The 19,157-nt window shown below is 37.1% G+C and overlaps 1 protein-coding gene across 4 annotated transcripts in view; it reads right to left on the bottom strand.

Moving 5' to 3' along the window:
* LOC100017350 (histone-arginine methyltransferase CARM1-like) overlaps positions 1 to 19,157 on the bottom strand; it is a 324,100-nt gene that overhangs the window by 104,805 nt on the left and 200,138 nt on the right. For 3 of the 4 annotated variants that reach the window (XM_007499522.3, XM_016424237.2, XM_007499520.3), the window contains exon 5: positions 3,651 to 3,761. The exons of the other annotated variant lie outside the window; for it this stretch is intronic. In XM_007499522.3, coding sequence (XP_007499584.1) covers positions 3,651 to 3,761 — 111 coding nt within the window. The remainder of the gene's footprint in view (positions 1 to 3,650; positions 3,762 to 19,157) is intronic. 4 annotated transcript variants of the gene reach the window in all.

Here is a 19,157-nt window from a genome sequence, read left to right as displayed (position 1 = left end):
AATGCTTCAGATTAAACTCTAGAGGCATAAGGTTATTGTCAACTTACATCGCAAATACAACTGATCTCTATTGAGTATCAGGTAAGATACTGTATTAATGAAGTATTAATGAAAGTCCACAGGCAAGAAGGAACATGGTATATTAATGAATAAGGGAGGAAGTTTACAAGATCATAATAAAATAATAGATTAATAGTTGGAAGGGATTTCAGAGATTGTCTAATCCAATTCCCTTATTTTACTGAATAGAAAATTGATGTCCATAGGAGTTCAACCTGACTGGAATTCAGGGTACTATTACCATCCCCTTCTGACAGTTGAGGAAACTGAGGTTCACAGTGGTATAGCAACTTGCTCAGGGTCACAGGGCTAGGAAGTTGTTTAGTCATTTCAGTTATGTCCAATTCTTAGGGATCCAATTTGGGTTTTTTTTTGGACAAAGATACTACCTTGGTTCGCCCTTTCCTTCTCCAGTTCATTTTTACAAATGAGGAAACCGAGGCAAAAAGGGTTAAGTGACTTGCCTGAGGTCACTTACCTAATAAGTATCTGAGGCTAGATGTGAATCCAGGAAGATGGGTCTTCCTGACTCCATGCCCAAACTATATTCACTGTGCCACGTAGCTGCTCTAGAAAGGATCAGAGGCCCTGATTACCTGAAGCTTAAGCACCTTGACCTGGGTTGGGGAAAGGGAAGGTCTATAGCTTCTTGCCCTGTTTTAGATCTTGTGACCACAAGAAATGGGCTTAAAGTTTTGGTCTGTTTTATTTATACTTTTCAGTTCTAGGAAGAGGCAGAGGCAGTAGAATCCTCAGACCTGGGAGGTCTAGCAATGGCAACTTTGGAGGCAGGATCCCAGGGTAGTGATTGTTGTCAGCCCATCCTGGAAGCCCCTGAGAAGCATAAAAGCTTCAATGCCAGTACAAGGGGGCTTTGAACTTGGAAACTGGTAGAACTATATGATCTAGGAACTAAGTTAATCTGTAAACCTGATCCCTTTCCCTATCCCCGAGATACAAGGTACAAGGTTGAAATTATGATTCTGTGCCCCCTCCCCAATGTTGAAATGTTTGATCTTGCTGTACCTTTTAAATAATATTTCTTTGTAAAGGCTAATTTGACTGTTAAATGGAATTGGGGTACAAGATATGCCACCATTTGTGTTCCCCTAATTTTAGGCCAAGGTGCTTAAGCTCCAGAGAAATAAAAGGGAGTCAATGACAGAGAAACTGGCTATTTCCCTCCCACTCCATTAAGGACTCTGGAGACCAGAATAAATCAAAGAAAGCAAGAGTACTCACAAATGGGATGATGAAGGAGAGCTTTGCAAAGAGGTGGTGCCTGAATTGAGGCTGAAGGAAGACAAAGTCTCTGTTGAGTCTGAGACAAGGGAGGGAGTACATACCAGCTATACCAATTGTACCAGAGAGATGGGACTCTAGAGACGGCATCATCAGCCAGTAGAATAAGAAGAGTAGAATAACCTCTCAGGGTTGTTGTGACAATTAAATGAGATAATATCTGTAAAAATGTTTAGTACAATGTCTGGCAAAGAATAGGTGCTTAATTATTGCTTGTATCCTTCCTTCTTTATTTTGACTTGTATTATGCGGTTGATGACAATATTGGGATAGAATAAGGGCATGCTCTCCTTTCTCCCACCCCTTTCTGATAGCTCTCTTCTATCAACCCCTTTCAGAGAGATTTTTTAAAAGTAAACAAGGGTTTAGTATGTGCTTACTATGTCCTAGGAACCATATCAAGTGCTAGGTACACAAAGACAAAAAATACAATAATTCTTTATCTTAATAATACATGTTCTATTGGAGCAGAGGAGAATAAAATATATTGAGACATGAAAATATGAAACTCAAAGTAATTTTTTTTGCTGGATGGGGGATTAATAAGACAGGCATTAACAATGAGGGAAAATCAGGAAAATATCATATAAGGTGGCATTTGCACTGGAGTAGGAAGGGATATAGGGGTTGGAGGAGGCAGGCATGAGAAGGAAAAGCATTCCCTAGGCATAGGGTATAGACTGTGCAAAGCCATGGCAAGGAGAACTGAATGTTGTATTAGCAGAATACCTACTTTCTACTCAAAATGATTTCTATTTAAGTATTTGAGGAGAAAGGAATAGTCTCAAAAGATAAGTTGAAGACAGATTGGAGGCTTTCAGTATTAAATAGATAAGTTTGCGCTTTATGCTAGATGCAAAAGAAAGCCATGGAAGTGCATGACATTTAGATATATACTTTGGGAAGATCACTTTGGCTGTTGTGTAGAAGATGAATTGTCTAATGTAATGATCTAAGTGAGACTGGGTGGGAGGGTGCCACGTGAGTGAATAGAAGATGGATGGATATAAGACATGTTTGGGAGACAGAGTCAACAAGATTCATCAACTGACTGATTCTGGGACTTTCAAGGGGAAGTATGCTAAAGAAAGGTAGCTTAGATGCAAACTGGCCAGAAATGGCAGGTTTTTCAGGGAAGTGATCCATATTACTAAGTAGTATATACTTAATTGCCCTTCCTCTAAAGGAGCTTGTCCTTAAGGTCATTGTAATAAGAACTGGATCTGGTCAGGAGAGCTAAGGGAGATAAAGGGGAGAGAGCTGGTGAAGGGATAAAGAGACACTGGGCTAGTAGGCACTGTTAAATTGTTTCAGAGGTCTACCCAAGGATCAAAAATGAGTTGGGCTCAGGACTCCCACAGATCCACTGTCTCGGTGACTGGTACAATGAATGGCAAATGCCAAAATGGGAACAAAAGATGACCTGGTAAAGTATGTCGATGATGACGTGTTCCTGGAGCCATAACTACAGGAGGCAGTGAAAGCTAACAAATCTGTATTGAAAATGAAACATCTCCTTTTGGGCTCTGAAATCTGAAAGGCACCTTCAAGCATGAATACTTACTTTTTACTCAAATATATTGTTAGACAAGCCAAGTGCCTATGAGAAAATTGAGCACAAATGACTCTTAAATGAATGAGAACATTTCAAATCAGTAATGCACTTAAGTGAAAGGTACCCTGTCCTTGTGAGTTGGGAAGACCTGGCCTTGCCTCAGATACATTCTGGCTCAGGCCTGTGGCTTTTTGATGGTCCAGACATCTATATTAAACTCTTAAAGTTACAGACCAGTAAACTGCTTTACCTTATAGAAACCTTAGAGTCTAGCAGATGTCAGGAAGACGTGGGTTCAAAACTCATCTCAGACAGTGTGTTTGGTAGGGGGAGTTTTCTTATGGGAAGTTCCCTACACACATGAAATCACAGACGCAGATGAAAACCAAACCAAACACACTTACTTATTAAATGTAAGGAGAAGTGGCAGTATTTAGGATCCTTATCCTGTTGAATTATTTAAAAAGAGGAGCCCTTTCACTGGTTGAATCAGAAGAGGGTTTCTTTAAAATTTTGTTATATTTAAGTCCCAACAATGGATAAATGATTTTTGTGTTCATTGTATAAATGGAACAGAGATGCCTACTGGAAAAAGGCCAGCTGGAAACACCAGGGCTTGGTGTCCAAGTTCTCTCTTATTCTAGCTGCCATGTGGCTGTCAGAAGAAGCTGCCCTGCACAAAATGATCTAGAATCTGAGAACCCGTGGCCCCAAAGTGAATGAATACACTTACCTCGGCATACTGGGCTACAGAACTAGCTTCAACAGCATAAACTTTCCTGGCTCCAGCCTGCACAGCAAAAAAGGAAAGAATTCCGGATCCACAGCCAACATCTAGGACCACCTTAAATAAGAGGGGAAAATAGAAGGAAATGGGGAAGGGGAGGTAATAACATACCTACAAGTAAATAATAATCTTATAGGTACTTTTATATTTGTTTTCTTTTCAGAATTTTCATATCATAACTCATATTTATAAACCTTAGTGGTATATTAAGTATTTTTCTTATAGAAAATTTATGGTTTAATAGAATACTAGGCTTGATGCCCATAATACTAATAATACTAATAATACTAATAATAATAATAGCTAGCATTTACATATCACTCTGAAGTTTACAAAAGCACTTAACAAATAATCTAATTTTATCCTTCAGACAATGTTGAGCGCAGGTGCAATGATTACCTTTATTTTGTAGATCAGCAAATTATGAGTCAGAGAAGTTAAATGGTTTTTCCGAGGTCACAGAGTTAGAGGCTGGATTTGAATTTGAGTCTTCTTGACTCGGATCCTTCATTCTATTTATAGTACCACCTAGCTGCCAGGAAAGGCTGAGATCAGACCTTACTTAATTAGTTGTGCCATTCTGGGTAAGCCACTGAAGTTTTCTGTTCCTCAGTTTCCTCACATGTAAAATGAGGGGGTTGGGTTTGATTGGCTCACAAGATCCCTTCTAGCTCTAAATCAATGATCCTATGAGATAAATAGTATGTTATCTCCATTATATAATTGAAGAAAATGAGATACCTAGGAAGGATATAACTAACCCAAGAAAGGTAGGGTCTCTTTGAAGAGCTAATATTTCTTCCCAAGATTTGTTAGCTTCAATAATAGCAAATTCTTGAATAATTAAGAAAAGGAAAGCCAGATCCCTTTTAATGGTTTAAGCAAGTTGAGAGAAAAAGAGGATATGAGTTTTTTCCCTTTAAGAAGCCCTGCTTCTGGCAGGTACTCCCATCTGGAGGGAGAAGGCTTGCCTGGCTTTTGTTCCACCAGATTCCTTCTTGTTCCTACTCTCCTCTACCATCGCTTCTCCCCTGTTAGAACTATATCCAAACCTCTCCCTTTCTGTGCAAAGTCAAGAACCCCTTATAATTCTTGCTATCATATGGGTATACACTTGTATGTTGTATGGGAAATCTTAATGGCTTTGATTAATTATGTTTCCAACACGGAATGTACTATTTTATAATTATAAGAACTACACATATGAAAAAAAACATAACCAAGCACAAACAATGATAATGTAAACAAAACCTTATAGAGTTTTGGTTGAATTAAAAAAATGAAACTTTCTCATGTCTTTAATATCCTTTTCCCTTTAGCCCTGTCTGTTTACATATTGCCATTCTTAGAAAGGGTTTTTAAAATTTTACTTCTCATTACAGCATTAAATAATTCTCTGCCTTCTTTCTTGCCATGAGGAGTTAACAGTTAAATGGAAAATATGCTAGATTTGAAGGATGAATTCTCTCTGAATTGTGCATTCTTACTGTGTGATGTTATTTAACATCTATGGGTCTTAATTTCCCCATCTGAAAAAGGGAGTTGGACTAGACCAAGGATCACTAAACTACTGGAGGTCCACATCCAGGCACCTGTGTATGCAGCTAAGAATAGATTTTTTAATATTTTTTAATGCAATAAAACTTCATTTAAAAACGTGAAAACCATTCTAAATTCATGGAGCAGTCATTGTTTGTAAACCCCTAATAAGATCCCTTTTCAGCTCTAAAATCTGTGATGATCTTAGAGAGATGTTTGTGAGCATAAAAAATATAGAAAGAAACTGTTTAGATGAAAGAATGAACCTAATTTACAAGGCTGTAAATTATAATAGAGCTGACATCTCAGATCGTGATTCAGCAGTGATTTAGGATTTTTGGTCCATTAACCATAGGATTTAGAGCATGAAGAAAGCTTAGAGATCATATAGTTCCACCATTTTATCTATAGGTGAGAAAACAGTCATAGAGAAGAGAAACAATTTGCTAAAATTTCGGAACCTGGCGTAGACTATGTCTAACTTCCAAGATGACTTGGTCATTTTATATAATTTCTTGGACCCCTTCCTCTTTCAGGCTAGATGTTCTGATGTTTCTAAGGCTGATAGTGGGCAGGCCATATCACTTTTGCATTCATCCCTTTGGATAAAAGGAATGAAAAGCTTTCTTGTTTCAAGATACAAGGTTAACCACAGAGGGAGTGATTTGTATGGGAGAAGTGGCTAAAATCTTTCAAGTTCCTTGGCCCTGGTCATATTTCTCTCTCTTTGTTGTTTTGTTGTTAGCAGTTGACATTTTGGGTCAGTGTCAGAGAACAGCAGATTTGAGAGATTCATCAGAAGGATTCAGGCTACTTCAGAAGGAAAATAATACTTTGATGGAATGATGTATGATACTGATGGGGGAGCCCAGTTAGGCCTACTCATCCTGCAACATTCTTTTCTATAGCTCTCCATAAATCCTCAATGAAGGACTTATTCAGTATACTAGAGCAGTGGTTCCAAAACTTTTTCTTGAGACCCACATTGTACTATTTAAAATAATTCAGTACTTTACAGAGCTTTTGGTTATTTGGGGTAGATATATTAATATTTATTGTTGTTTGTTATTTCTTATTTATTGTTGTTTATTTATTTTTCAGGCACATCCAACTCTTTGTAACTCCATTTCAGGTTTTCTTTGCAAAGATACTGTAATAATTTGCCATTTCCTTCTTCAATTCATTTTATTGATGAGGAAGCTGAGGCAAACAATGTGAAGTGACTTTCCCAGGGTCACACAGGAAGTGTCTGAGGCCAGACTTGATTGAACTCAGGAAGAACAGTGCTCAGACTGGCACTCTTAACTACTGTGTCACTTAGCTGCCTATATTTATATTTACTGTATTAGAAATTATAAACAATAACTTAAATTATGAATTTGTTTAAAATGCTGATAATTACATGTCAACCAAACATAACACACAAAAAACTATACTTTCCAAAAGCAAAAAAAATATACTGAGAAGAGGCTTTGTTTTATATATTTTTTACAAATCACTTCACTGTCTGGCTTAAAAGAATGATTCTCATATTTCCTTTTGTATCAATATATTGTAATATACTATTTTTGTTGAAGTATAAGGAGAAAATCTAGACTCACATAGATGTGTAGTTGGAAAAGGGAGGTATTTTTAGTATTATTATGAAAATAGTTTTGAGCTTGCAATCTCTCTAAATGGTCTGGGCCAGTGATGGCAAACCTTCTAGAGACCAAGTGCTCAAACTGCAACTCTCATGTAGCATGTGAGCCCTGCCCTTGGCCCCCCTTCCACTTCCCCCACATTATCCCAAACAGGGGAGAGAGTAAGTGCTCCCATTGGGCTGCTGGGCAGAGGGACGGGTCATATGAGAAACGTCCTCAGGTGTGCATGGAAAGGTGGAAGGGAACAACTCCCTCTAGCACATGTGCCATAGGTTCATCAACACAAGTCTAGGGGATCCAGAGATCCTTGGAATACACTTTGAGAACCACTATACTAAGACTTTGCCATGGTTCTTTTAATATTTTATGGATAGTGGTGAAATATTTAGATTGCCCATTGTATCCTTCACAGTTATTACACAATTGGTACTCCTACTTTTCTGTAACACAAGTCCCTGATGATATCTTTCATTATTTTATACCACTTCATGCACACGAATCATTGATGACAACATGCTATAGCCTTCTTACCCACAGACCATTTCCTTTAGGGTTCTCTGAAATTTGTGTTCTTATAAGTGTGTAACATTCCATGAATTATAGCCATATAGCATCATAGGGAGAATACTGACATTGAAAAGATGCAGGAAGCTGCTTGTTTCACCAGTTCTACAAATAGATTCCATTCTCCCTCCCCTACTCTGTTCTGGGTCTACTGAATATAAGGACACTGTAAGTTAGAATCTATTCAAAGCCAGAGTTCATAAGCTCCTGACAATGTGTGATCTTCTAGGTGCTAAAGGTATTTAGTAAAACAGCATAGTAAAAAAAAGTAGTACTAGAACACTTTTCTCAAAAACCTGGAGCACCACCTCTTCCAGTCATCAGTAGAAAGAGTGGACAGAAAAAAGGAATCATAGGGGTTGGTGAGGAGGAAAGCATGCATTATGTGTGGAATATGTGGCCAGGTCTTACACGTGGAGATACTAGCAATAGGCCAGCCAATATTTTCTTTAAATATCATGGCATTGTTTTTATGGGACCTGATTCCCACTGGAATTCTTATCTCTTCCTGTTGGATTTTACATTACCTCTGCTTCCTCTCCTCCTTCTCCCCCATGAGCTGTTCTCACTGCTAATATCTGCTGAACTTCAGCTAGAGTCCTCAGCTAAGGGGTTATCCCTTCTCCATAAAAGAAAGTAGACTCTATTATCTCTAAGTTTTAATATAAACATTTACAGTTTTTTTTACATAACCAGAGTTTCCCCCAGTATCCTTCTTTCCCCTCCCAGAGAGTTGTTATATATAACAAACAGTATTTTTTAAAGACAAGAAAAAAAAAGAAAAGGAAAAACTCGGCATAACTTATGAATACATTGAAAAAGTCTAAAAATATGTGCAATGTATGACAATTGTGGATCTCCCAAAGGGATGGAGATGTATCTTATCATATTTCTTCTTTTGATCTACATTTACTCATTATAATTTTGCAACACACTTCTTTTGTCTAGATAATTGATCCTTCTATTTACACTGTTGTATATGACTGCATATTTTCTTATTCTGCTCATGTTACTCTGCATCAGTTCATATAATCTTTTCATTCTTCTTTATATTTATCACACTCATCATTTCTTACAGCACAGAAATATTCTTTTCTTCAAGTACTACGATTCATTTAGCCAATCTCCAAACAACGTATCATCTCTATTTTTAAGATTATTGCTCAGATGCTAATCTTCAACTCTTTTAGAAAGGCAAGGCCCTCACATATCCATTTAATAGCTTAGAAAAGGAAGAATTTATCTCTTTAAGGGGAGAGAAGGCTTTTTTTTTTGGTAGGACAGGTCAATTAGACAACTATTTACTCTGTCTTTTGAACTTGCTTTCCTCTGCTAGGAGGACTTGCGTTTATCCAAAATCTCAATTTGACAGTGTTAGAAATTTATTATGATTTCCATTTAACCTGTAGTGGTGATCATGTGACCACAAAATCCATTCAGAGACTTCTGCCAAAAAAAATCTCATAGGAGTTAATATGGAAGCTGGGCTATGAAGTCCTTTATGATCCCCAAAAGTCAAGCATGGATAAAAGTTAAGAACAATCTCTTTTTTTCTTCTCCAACTTTTGGTCCACACTAGTGCCTTTAGCATGAAATATGGCTGGCAATACCCCTTTAGAATTTGAGTCCTTTACATAATATCATGAAGGAAATAATGAAAAGATGAGCTGTAGAGTCAGGAAACAGCTTGGGATTAGTGAAAGAACTGCTGGATTCTCCCAGTAGAATCCAACCCACTTTCCTTTTCCTATTCAACTTGTGGTCCATCTGCAGCTCCAACCCAAGATATATGCATTGATGAATTAACTCAATAGGTTGTCAATTCAATAACATATAATCTAGACAATATAAAATTTTCATCCATTTCATTCTAAGTGATTGAGAAAAACTTTTATGGTTCTCTAATTTGATGTAATATGCCCAATTTCCTATATGAAGGGAATATCTGGCAAACCTCATTATCAATGGGTGGTTTTACATTTGGACTTCATACATGAAATCTTCCATGACAGATAAGAACAATTATGACAAGCATACCTCATTGTTTTACAATGCTTCAATTGATGATCAAAAGATTATGGGAAGAAGTTACCTTGGGTTGCATATGTCAGGGATTCACACATATATACATACACACATTTTATGTATATGTGTTTGTATGTACACATACACACATATCTTTACTTTATGTTTTAGAATCAATATTGTGATTTGATTCAAAGTCACAAGAGTGGTAAGGGCTATGCAATGGGGATTAAGTGACTTGTCCAGGGTCACCTAGGTAGGAAATATTTGAGGCCACATTTGAACCTTCTGTATCTAAATCAGAGCCATCAGGTTGGCCCCAAGAATCACCTATATTTTTTAACGCATGAGAGACTTCTTGTAAAAGGAAAATTTTTAAGTATATGTTTTTCTCTGCAAAATCAACTGTTTTATTATAATCAACAAGTAATAAACATAGTGGGATCTTTTATACTCTATGTCAGAGCTATCAAATATATGCTCCTGAGTATACTCAAATCATATTAAAATGGAATTGGAAACTACTTAACAAAATAAATAGAAATATAATAAAACAGATAACATTACACTTTAGACCCAAGTCAATATGTGGCCTGCAGGAATTCTTGTGTACAGTTTCCCTGTTTCTATTTGAGCTTGACCCACCACTCAGTCATCTGTGTAACTGGATATATCAACTGTGGTTGAAAATTGTCTGTGAAAGTCTACCTGCTCCTTCCCTTCTCATGTTTTCATCAAGAATATCTTTGATATAATTTCCAGATTTAAAAGAGATGAGAATTTTCCTTTTTTTAAAGATGTCTTGAAAATTGATCCTCAAATAAAGAAATTGATTCTTATCATCACTATATCTAAGAGAAATTTAATCCACATGTGCTGAGGAAGTGGGCATGGTACTTAAGAAGGTAGAAATTGAGAGCAAACACATCAAGAAAATATCTCACTGAAGGTGTCACAATTTAAGGGCCCTCATGAGAATGGTGATAATATCTGACATTTATATGGTGTTTTTAGGTTTGCAAAGCACTTTACTTCCATTATCTCATTATCTCCTCTCACAAGAAAGACTCTCATGGAGGCAGTAATACAAGTATGATTTCCATTTCACAGATGAAGAAATTGAGGCTCATTGAAGTTTAAGTGATTTAAAGTTATATGTCTAGGAAACAGCAGAGCTACTCTGGAGTGCTACACACACACACACATATACACAAATGCACAACATACTATATATGCTGTAGTGCTAACCTTTCTTTGTTGCCATTATCATGCTCAAAGGGGATTAAGGAAGTTTTAATATCTGTTGATTCTCCTTCATCTTCATGTTTAGTGATTTCAGAATCAAGAAAGGGGTCTGATTGAGAGAGGAAACATTTCTGAGTTCCTTTCCAGTTGTAGACAAATGATCCAAAATCTAGCTTTGCCTCTAATCCCATGTCTGTTACATGATTTATATTTCTCAATATTTTTTAAGTCTAAAACTGCAAATATGGAAGTTAGAGAAGTTTTGAAAACAAGAAAAGCAAATGATTATTTTGTAAACATTTTCCCAGGCAAATGAAGAAAGTTTTTTTTTGTCTCTTATAGCACATAAAAATAAGCCAACCACAGATAGGAAACATCCAGGGTCCTTACACCAGGATCATGCAGTGTTGACATAGATACAGTGCCATTAGTTTGGGAGAACACGCTGTGAGTAATGTGCCCACAGTACTCTGTTACATTAATTCTACAGCTGTTGCCTTATCCCATACTGTTTCTCAGGGCTTTGGGTGATTAGCAGCATGGCCAAGTAAAAATGCCACCCAATCCCAGTAATTTGCTGTGAAGCTGGCCATGCTCATAAAAATATCAACAAACAGCTCTCTACCACCTACCCCATGGAAATCATTATTCATACAGCCACGGTCCATTGCAAGATCACACATGACTGCATCTCAGGGGGGCAAAGCATGATACATGTACTGTAATAAATAGCTTTGAGAAAAGACAGAACACCCATTGCCTTTCCTAAAATGCCCTTCAGCCCCAAATGAAATATTTTAAAAACCATCTTCTTAGTCACATTTGAGTGCCTCTGCACTTAAAGCACATGATTTAGAACCAAAATGGCCTTTAAAGGACATCTAGTCCTTCTTGGTCACTGTAGAGAGGAAGAGGAAGAAATAGATGTATAGAATGATGTATGATGTGCTCTAGGTCATATGAACAGCCAGTATTTGAACCATACCTTTTGGGTCCCATCGAGGAAGATCAGTTTTTTCCTGTCCAATCACAAAAAAGTGTTCATCCGTTGTAAGACCAGACATAAGATACTTGAATTATTTTTTCTTTGCAAAACTTTTTTTTAGCTTATATTGGTATCACTTTCATTTTTGAATATATAACTCTTCCTCCACTTCAGTAAGCTATCTTCCTCCTCAAAAGAAAAGAAAGTGGCAGGAAGGAAAATGATTTGCCAAAACTAACCAAATCATCAACTAAGTCTACATATATATATATGTATATATACATATACTTATACATATACATATACATATAAGAGTTTTATACTCTTATTCCCCTATCTGTCCAAATATTGGAAGGCTTGTCTTCTTACCTTCTCTTCAGAGATAACTTGTCTTTTAAGCTGTGACTATTAAAGTAAAGGGAATAGAAGCAACTTTCCAAGTAAGCTGAGGAAAAAACCTTTAATTATCTATATATTTCTAGAAAAAAAAGATGTGTGTGTGAATTTAGTTATACAAAAAATTGAAAAGGTCAGAAGTTCTGAATTCAAGTCCCAGTTGTAAGATTTAATAGTTGTGTGACTAAGATCAAGACATTCATCTAATCTGTAAACTGTTTCCTTATCTGTAAATTGAGGCTAATAACAATACTTACACTACATATCTCCCATATAGTGAAGAAAAGAGTTTTTAAACCTTAATTATGGAATTATATTTCTCTCTATATATAACATATAATTCTAATTATAGAAATGTGAGCCATTATTATTATCACTTTAATACATTTGTCACATGTAACTTAAATATTTTGATATACAATCCTGAAACTTAAATAGGAAAGAGCAAGAGGGAGTCGTGAGAGTCATTGTGCATGTGAAATCAAGCAAAGTAACTTTCAATGTGACACCTCTGAGGGCTTAGTTGTGTCCAGACTCCACAGAGAAAAAACCAATCCCTCGTGACAGATATGGGCTCAAATGAAAGCCCACAGCTTCAAATGTAGATAGACTGGCTTTTCAGGACTTTGGGAGACAAGTGGCTATTAAGACAGCTAACACTGTCATGCTCTTTCACATACCAGCAGAAGCAGGCTTGGGGCCATCACAGAGCCCCTAATCTCATTTCTTTATCTCAGCCCCAGATTTTATTGAGCCCATTTTTCATTTTGCTGCTGGAAAGTTGTCAAAAGGCTAGTCAAGTTGGAGGGCTCTGGGGGCACAGGATAGGGAGGCTTATGCCGTGGGGGAAGATTATCCTCCAAAACAGAAGCCAAATGAGGTCCCCAGGGACAGTCAGGCCTCTGAAGAGATGACCCAAAATGGCATTCACATTTTAACTGAGGGAATCACTGAAGACATATTTTTGGCCTTTTCCCAGGGATAGGTTGTTAGTGATATCACCCCTGCACCATCAGGGAGTGCTTCCAAAATACTAACTGCTTTTCTAGTTGTGACAGATTTTGAGTAAGCATCATAAAGTGATGGACCCTTAAAGCTGTGGTGTCTGGTGGCCAGTGCAAATTTGATAAAGCTCTAGTCAGATCATAGATTTATGCCATTCCTTTTAGCCCTGGCTTTAAATACTCCTTTTTTCCAGATATGAAGGAAGAGTGGTGAGTTTAAATTCATAGGGCGAGAGAGCTAGAGCTAAAAGGGACCTCAGACACCACTTAGTCCAATTCCCTCATTTCACAGATGAGGACACTGAAGCTGATGTAGGTTAGTGAAGTCCATGGTCACTCAATAAGTTTTAGAGGGGGCATCTGAACCCAGGTCCTCTTACTCAAAATTCAGCACACTTTCCACTGTACCAAAGCCATTAACAGTTTAAATGAGGAGGAAAAATCCACACTAACTTAGGAAAGTGAGGTAAGAAGCCCTGGGTCAGACTCTGGAGACCACTTGCTTTAACAGCAGGCAGCTGTGAGCAGTTGGGAGTAGGGACATACAGCTGCCTGAAGCTGTTAAGACATGCCCTAAACTATTTAGACAGTATGGAAATGAACCTTCCCATCGATCAATAAGCATTTATTGAGTAATGCTATTCTGTGGCAAGGGCTAGGAATACAGTAAAAATGGGAAACAATGCCTGCTCTCAGGGAACTTACATTGTATCAGGGAAGAAAAAGTATTCATCTATTTTATGTATATGTTTGACATGAGTGCTATTCTGCAGAGGCCATCTGAGGGCAAAGAAGGAAGGAAGATGTTTGCTAAAAGTAAAGAGCCATAAAGAAGTGGGGAGAGGAAGGAGGATAACATAAATGGAAAGAGACTTGGATTTGGAATAAAAGAAACTGGGTTTGAACACTTACTGACTCTGGTACTTATTAGCTGTATGACTGTGGGACAGTTGCTCTGAGGTCCATGAACTTGTTTTTAAAATAGCTTGATAACTGTTCATCCACATGTTTGGTTTCCTTTGTAATTCCTGGTACTTTATTTTATGCATTTAAACACATTATGTTGAGAAGGGATCTATAGGCTTCATCAGATGCTGCCAAAAGAGGTCATAACCACAAAGAAGGGATGATACTTACCCAATGTTGCTATTACTACTATTATTAGTATCCTCCGACAATGAAATTGAGTGTGACTCAGTTCCTTGGAAAAAAGGGATAATATAGCCTGTATACTTAAAAGCAACAGAATGAAAAGGGCTAGACTTACCATGTATTTCTAATTCCCTTTCCAGATAGGTTTTTCCCCTCCCAGAACCTTCTCAAATGTCTTGGACTGCCTTCCCAACTCTCACTCTTTCAATTGCCATTCAAATGGTTTTCAGTGCTTTAGAATATGTGTCTCCCCCTGAACTCCCTCTACTGTTGGCCCTATATTTAAATGTTATTCTTGCCTGTCATGTCGCTCACATATGACTAACCCTCCCGTTACCCTATTTCCTAACTACTGTCCTTTTTCTGACATCGTCCCCCAGCTATCTTCTGACATGCCTAGACATATTTGGGGCGACTATACCCAGCACAACACCAAGGCTCTCAATTTAGCTATAATTTTCACTCATTACAGATTTCCAGTGATGGCTGGCTACTCTCTCCTTATCTTTTCCCTGGCCTGCCAATCTATTTGACACGACTCCTGAATTCTTGACTGACTGAAAAACTCTTAGCAACTGAATAAACATAAGACAGGTGGAGTTTCTGGGTCTTCAACATCTGTCAGGTTCCTTACTTTTTCCAGTTTATTTTTCTAAGAAGAATTCTCTAACATTCTCAGGGATTTAAAGATTACTTTCTCTTTTAGGCCTTCACAGCTGGGACTTAAATCTCCCAGGCTCTTTCATATAATTACTTTCCTCCCACTTTAATTACTGCAGGGAAGTTCTGCAGCAAGAGTTCCTCAGATAGAACTCAACATCTGTTACCCATTGAAACATATTTTCAATCAAAGAGGAGCCATCAGTCAAAAACTGAGAGGTTGATGCTTATGAGTTCCTGGTTCTTCATTCTGCTTGGAGCCAACAACTAATGATCGATGGTAGGGGTGGGGAGGGAACAGGGAAAGGAAAACCAAAGTTGAAGATTAAACACCCATCCAGTCAATTTTCTAACTTTGGTGCTTGTTTTCTATTCTGTAAAATGGGGATAATAATACTTACACTACCCATCTCACAGGCAGGTTAGGAAAGAACTACTGAAATGGGAGTTAGTGTTGGTATTATTCTTTTAGTTCATCTCCCTGTGAGAAATTACTTCACCACATAGTTCTAATGGCTTCTTCTGATTATAAAGAATATCTGGGCAGACCCAAGAATGGAAAACTCTCTGAGATTATTGATAGCAGAATGAGAAGAGTGCTGCAGTCAGGAATTCTGGGTCATAAAATTCCAGTTCAGATTAAACCAACAGGATAAAAAGGGCCAGATTTACACTTTCTAATTCCCTTTCCAGATAGATTTTTCCCTGTACTCTCTCAACTGTCTTTGAATACCTACCCAGTATTGGCTGGAAAGGCACATATGTGATTATGTGACCTTGGGCATGTCATTTCATCTCTAAGATCCTTAGTTTCCCTGTCTTTAAAATGGAAATAATGATATTTATATACCATATAACATATGTAAAGTGCTTCTTACCCATTAAATTGCTATATGCTTATTATTATCTACTTCATATTGTTGTGAGGCAAGTGGGTTTGAAAGTACTTGTATATGCTATATTATAGATTGCACATATTCTCAGTTTTCTTCCAATTTTCAATCAGTTATGCTGATTCCCCCCCCCCCTCTCTTTCCTTTTCTATCTTAAAAATACTATTTTTATGTGGGATGATTCTTTGGTGGAAGGCTCAGGAGAGACACTGGGGGAAATGAAGATAATATTAAAATGATAACAAAAACTTATTTACAAAAAAGGGAAAATACTTGTAAACCTAAAATTGCCATAGAAATGTAGGGCTATAATTATTGTGCTCTCTATCTTGAACTCCTAATGACATCTAAGTCTAGGTCTAAGACTTACATTTGAAATCATGTCCCCGTGACAATAAGAATAAGTGATGTTTGAGAATTTTAAAGAAGAGAGAGATCAGGTTTGGCTGGGTTTTTTTAGGACTTCTCTTTTCCATAAAGGATAAAAAGAGTTAGGCTTTTGCTTTGGAATAAGGCTAAAATGGGATGGTGGTGCTAGATAGTGGACAGCCTTGACTGTCAGGCTAAAGAACCCAAATTATACACACAGAATACTATTAAAAATCCTTTTTTTTTTCATAAAAGGAGAGACCTAATCAGATTTGGATAAAAATGATTATTCAGACAGCACCAGGAAGGACAGTTTAGAACAGGATCTGAAAGGAAGCAAGCTTTGTTCGAAAGCTATTTTAAGAGTCCAAGTGGGTGGTAGCTTGGGTAGTAACAAGATAAATAGTGAGGATGGGGTACATTCCAGGGTCAGATACCGTGGAGGTAAGAATTGACAGGATCTGGTTGACAACTGGTTATAGGAAGTGAAGAAGAAGGAAGAGGCAAAATAATCTAAAGATCCTCCCCTGCTGCACTTCAGTAATGTTTCAATTTTCTAGTTCACAAGGATTCTAGGAGAGTGACTGGCAAGGGTGGGCACAGAAGGATCATCTCTCTTATTTCCTTTAGAATACTGAAATCTGTTATCTCTGAGAATTAGAGTACTATGAAAAACTACTTTACTTGAGTAGAGCTAAGCAATATCACAATTTTGGAAAGAGGGATGGTTATTCCCCATGGTTTGGGGGTACGAGACAATAGTGAAATTGCAATAAATTGCATTTGTAAGTGGAAAGGAAATAGTCAAATTATCCACAATATTTTCTTTATGTTGTAAATAACTTTTTCTACTGCCAAGAGAAAAGGTCTTGAAGATTGTTCCTTGGAAAACAAAAGAATCTTTGCCTCAAAGGGGCAAATTCCCTTGGGATTTTACATATGAATTTTGGTGGTAGGAAGAGGAGAATCCTTGATTTCTAATAAAAAGCCTAGACTCTAGCGTTTGTATTCAGAGAAATATGTCACTTGCTATTACAAAAATCTCAAATGACAATTATATTCTTATTAAGCAACTTAGATCTATAAATCAGAAATTATGAACAAGCATTGTGACGATCACAGTTCTGTGACAGTTATGGTATGAGTGGAGAGAATAGGACAGAGGCAAGAGATGCTATCGAGGATGAATTGACAAGACTTGGAAAATGATACTCTGTGGAGTGAAAATGAAGAACTGAGGACCCCTAAATTTCAAAACCTACTATCAATGTAGCAAACAGAATGCTTAAAGCCGTTGCCAATATTCTTATTTATAGAGTTCAGCATCAGTTAAACATTTTCTTAGAGTCCTTTGTCTGGATCTTTTTTTGCCCCTAGTAAATTCTACCTTGTTGAAGAGAAACTGTTGATGTGCTAGATAGTGCTGAATCTGTAATCAGGAAGATTGGGATTCAAATTTATCTGGTATCAGAAATTTAATAGCTGTGTGTTCCTAGCAATCTGTTTAGCCTCTCTGAGTCTCTATTTCCTTATCTATAAACTGAGGATTATAATAGCACTTAAGTCACATGATCATTGTGGGGGGTCAAATGAGATGAAGGTTTGTGCTTCACAAACCCTAGAACATTATATAAATCTATTATTATCCTTTATACTTTGTTGTATATGTTATGCCCTTCCCATCCCTTACTAGATGAAAAACTTTTAAAGTAAAATTATGAAATAGTTTATTCCAAAAATATGAATATGCATTCTATTTTAAACTGTAATCATCTCCTAACATGTTTACTCCAAAGACTGCCCTGTTTTGTGATACCATTAGGGATGAGAAAGGCTGGGGATTTATCTTTCACTCTAATTCTCCTTTTAAAATGCTTTATTGATGCATTTTTCCTGTCATTTCCTACTAATTATTTTTCCCTATGCTCCCTACCCTACTTCATCTCACCCCAAACAAAGTCTAATAAAACACATCCATACATTAGTCATGTCTGAACTTCTATGCTTCATTCTAAACTTCTGGTCTTTCACCTATCTACCAAAGGGGAAAAGGTATGTTTTATTATCAGGCCCATGAAACCATGATTGGTAATTGCACTGAGCAGAGTTCTTAATGTCTTTCTTAAAATCTGCACAAGCCATTTCCTAGGTTTTATGTACTTCATACAAGTCTTTCCACATTTCTCTGAGTTCTTCATATCTGTTATTTCTTCTTGTGCAATAATATTCCATTACATTCATACCCCACAATTTGCCCAGTTCTTTACTCAGTTACTCAAATGCATTGGTGATATCATAGATTTGGATGCCCATTTCTGCCTGCCCCTCCTGTGCGACTCTTATCTAAATTCTCCCTACAGTTGGCTGGTTTGCTGATACTATAATTAGTGCTGAAGCAGATACAAATATGCATGCATGTATATAGAATATTTTCTTCTGTTTTTGACCTTCTTTGGATGTATGCTAGTAGTGAATTTTTGGGTCTAGGACTATGTACAAGTTAGTGACTATTTTAGTAAAATGCCCAATTGTTTTCTAGAATATTTGGACCAATTTACAGCTTCACCAACGGTGCATGATGGTAACAACAAGCATTCTTCATTTCATTTTGTTTTGTTTTTTCCTTGTGTGAAATGTTAGGGTAGTTATAGCTCTTATTCAAGGGGCCCTGCCATTTGGGGCTTGGGACAATGATATTATTTGCAAATGGAAGCACATGGAGGAGAGGAGTCTCTCTTTCATGACAGGAACAACTACTTTTGGGAAGCATACATATCCCTGTTTTGTGTCTTGATTAGTTTTTATAATCAGAGGAGTATTTATCTCGGTTGTCATATAGGAATTCTCCATAATTTTAATGTATTTTTTGGGAGATACCATGTTGACAGAGAGTGTTTAAGAGGCAGTTATGCCCTATGGAATCAAAGGGATTTTTATACCTAATAAACAAAAAGTAAAGTGGGATCTTACTTTTTTAT

This window comes from Monodelphis domestica, chromosome 7 (assembly GCF_027887165.1).
Source record: "Monodelphis domestica isolate mMonDom1 chromosome 7, mMonDom1.pri, whole genome shotgun sequence".
NCBI lineage: Eukaryota > Metazoa > Chordata > Mammalia > Didelphimorphia > Didelphidae > Monodelphis > Monodelphis domestica.
This window is presented reverse-complemented; position numbering and strand designations above follow the sequence as displayed.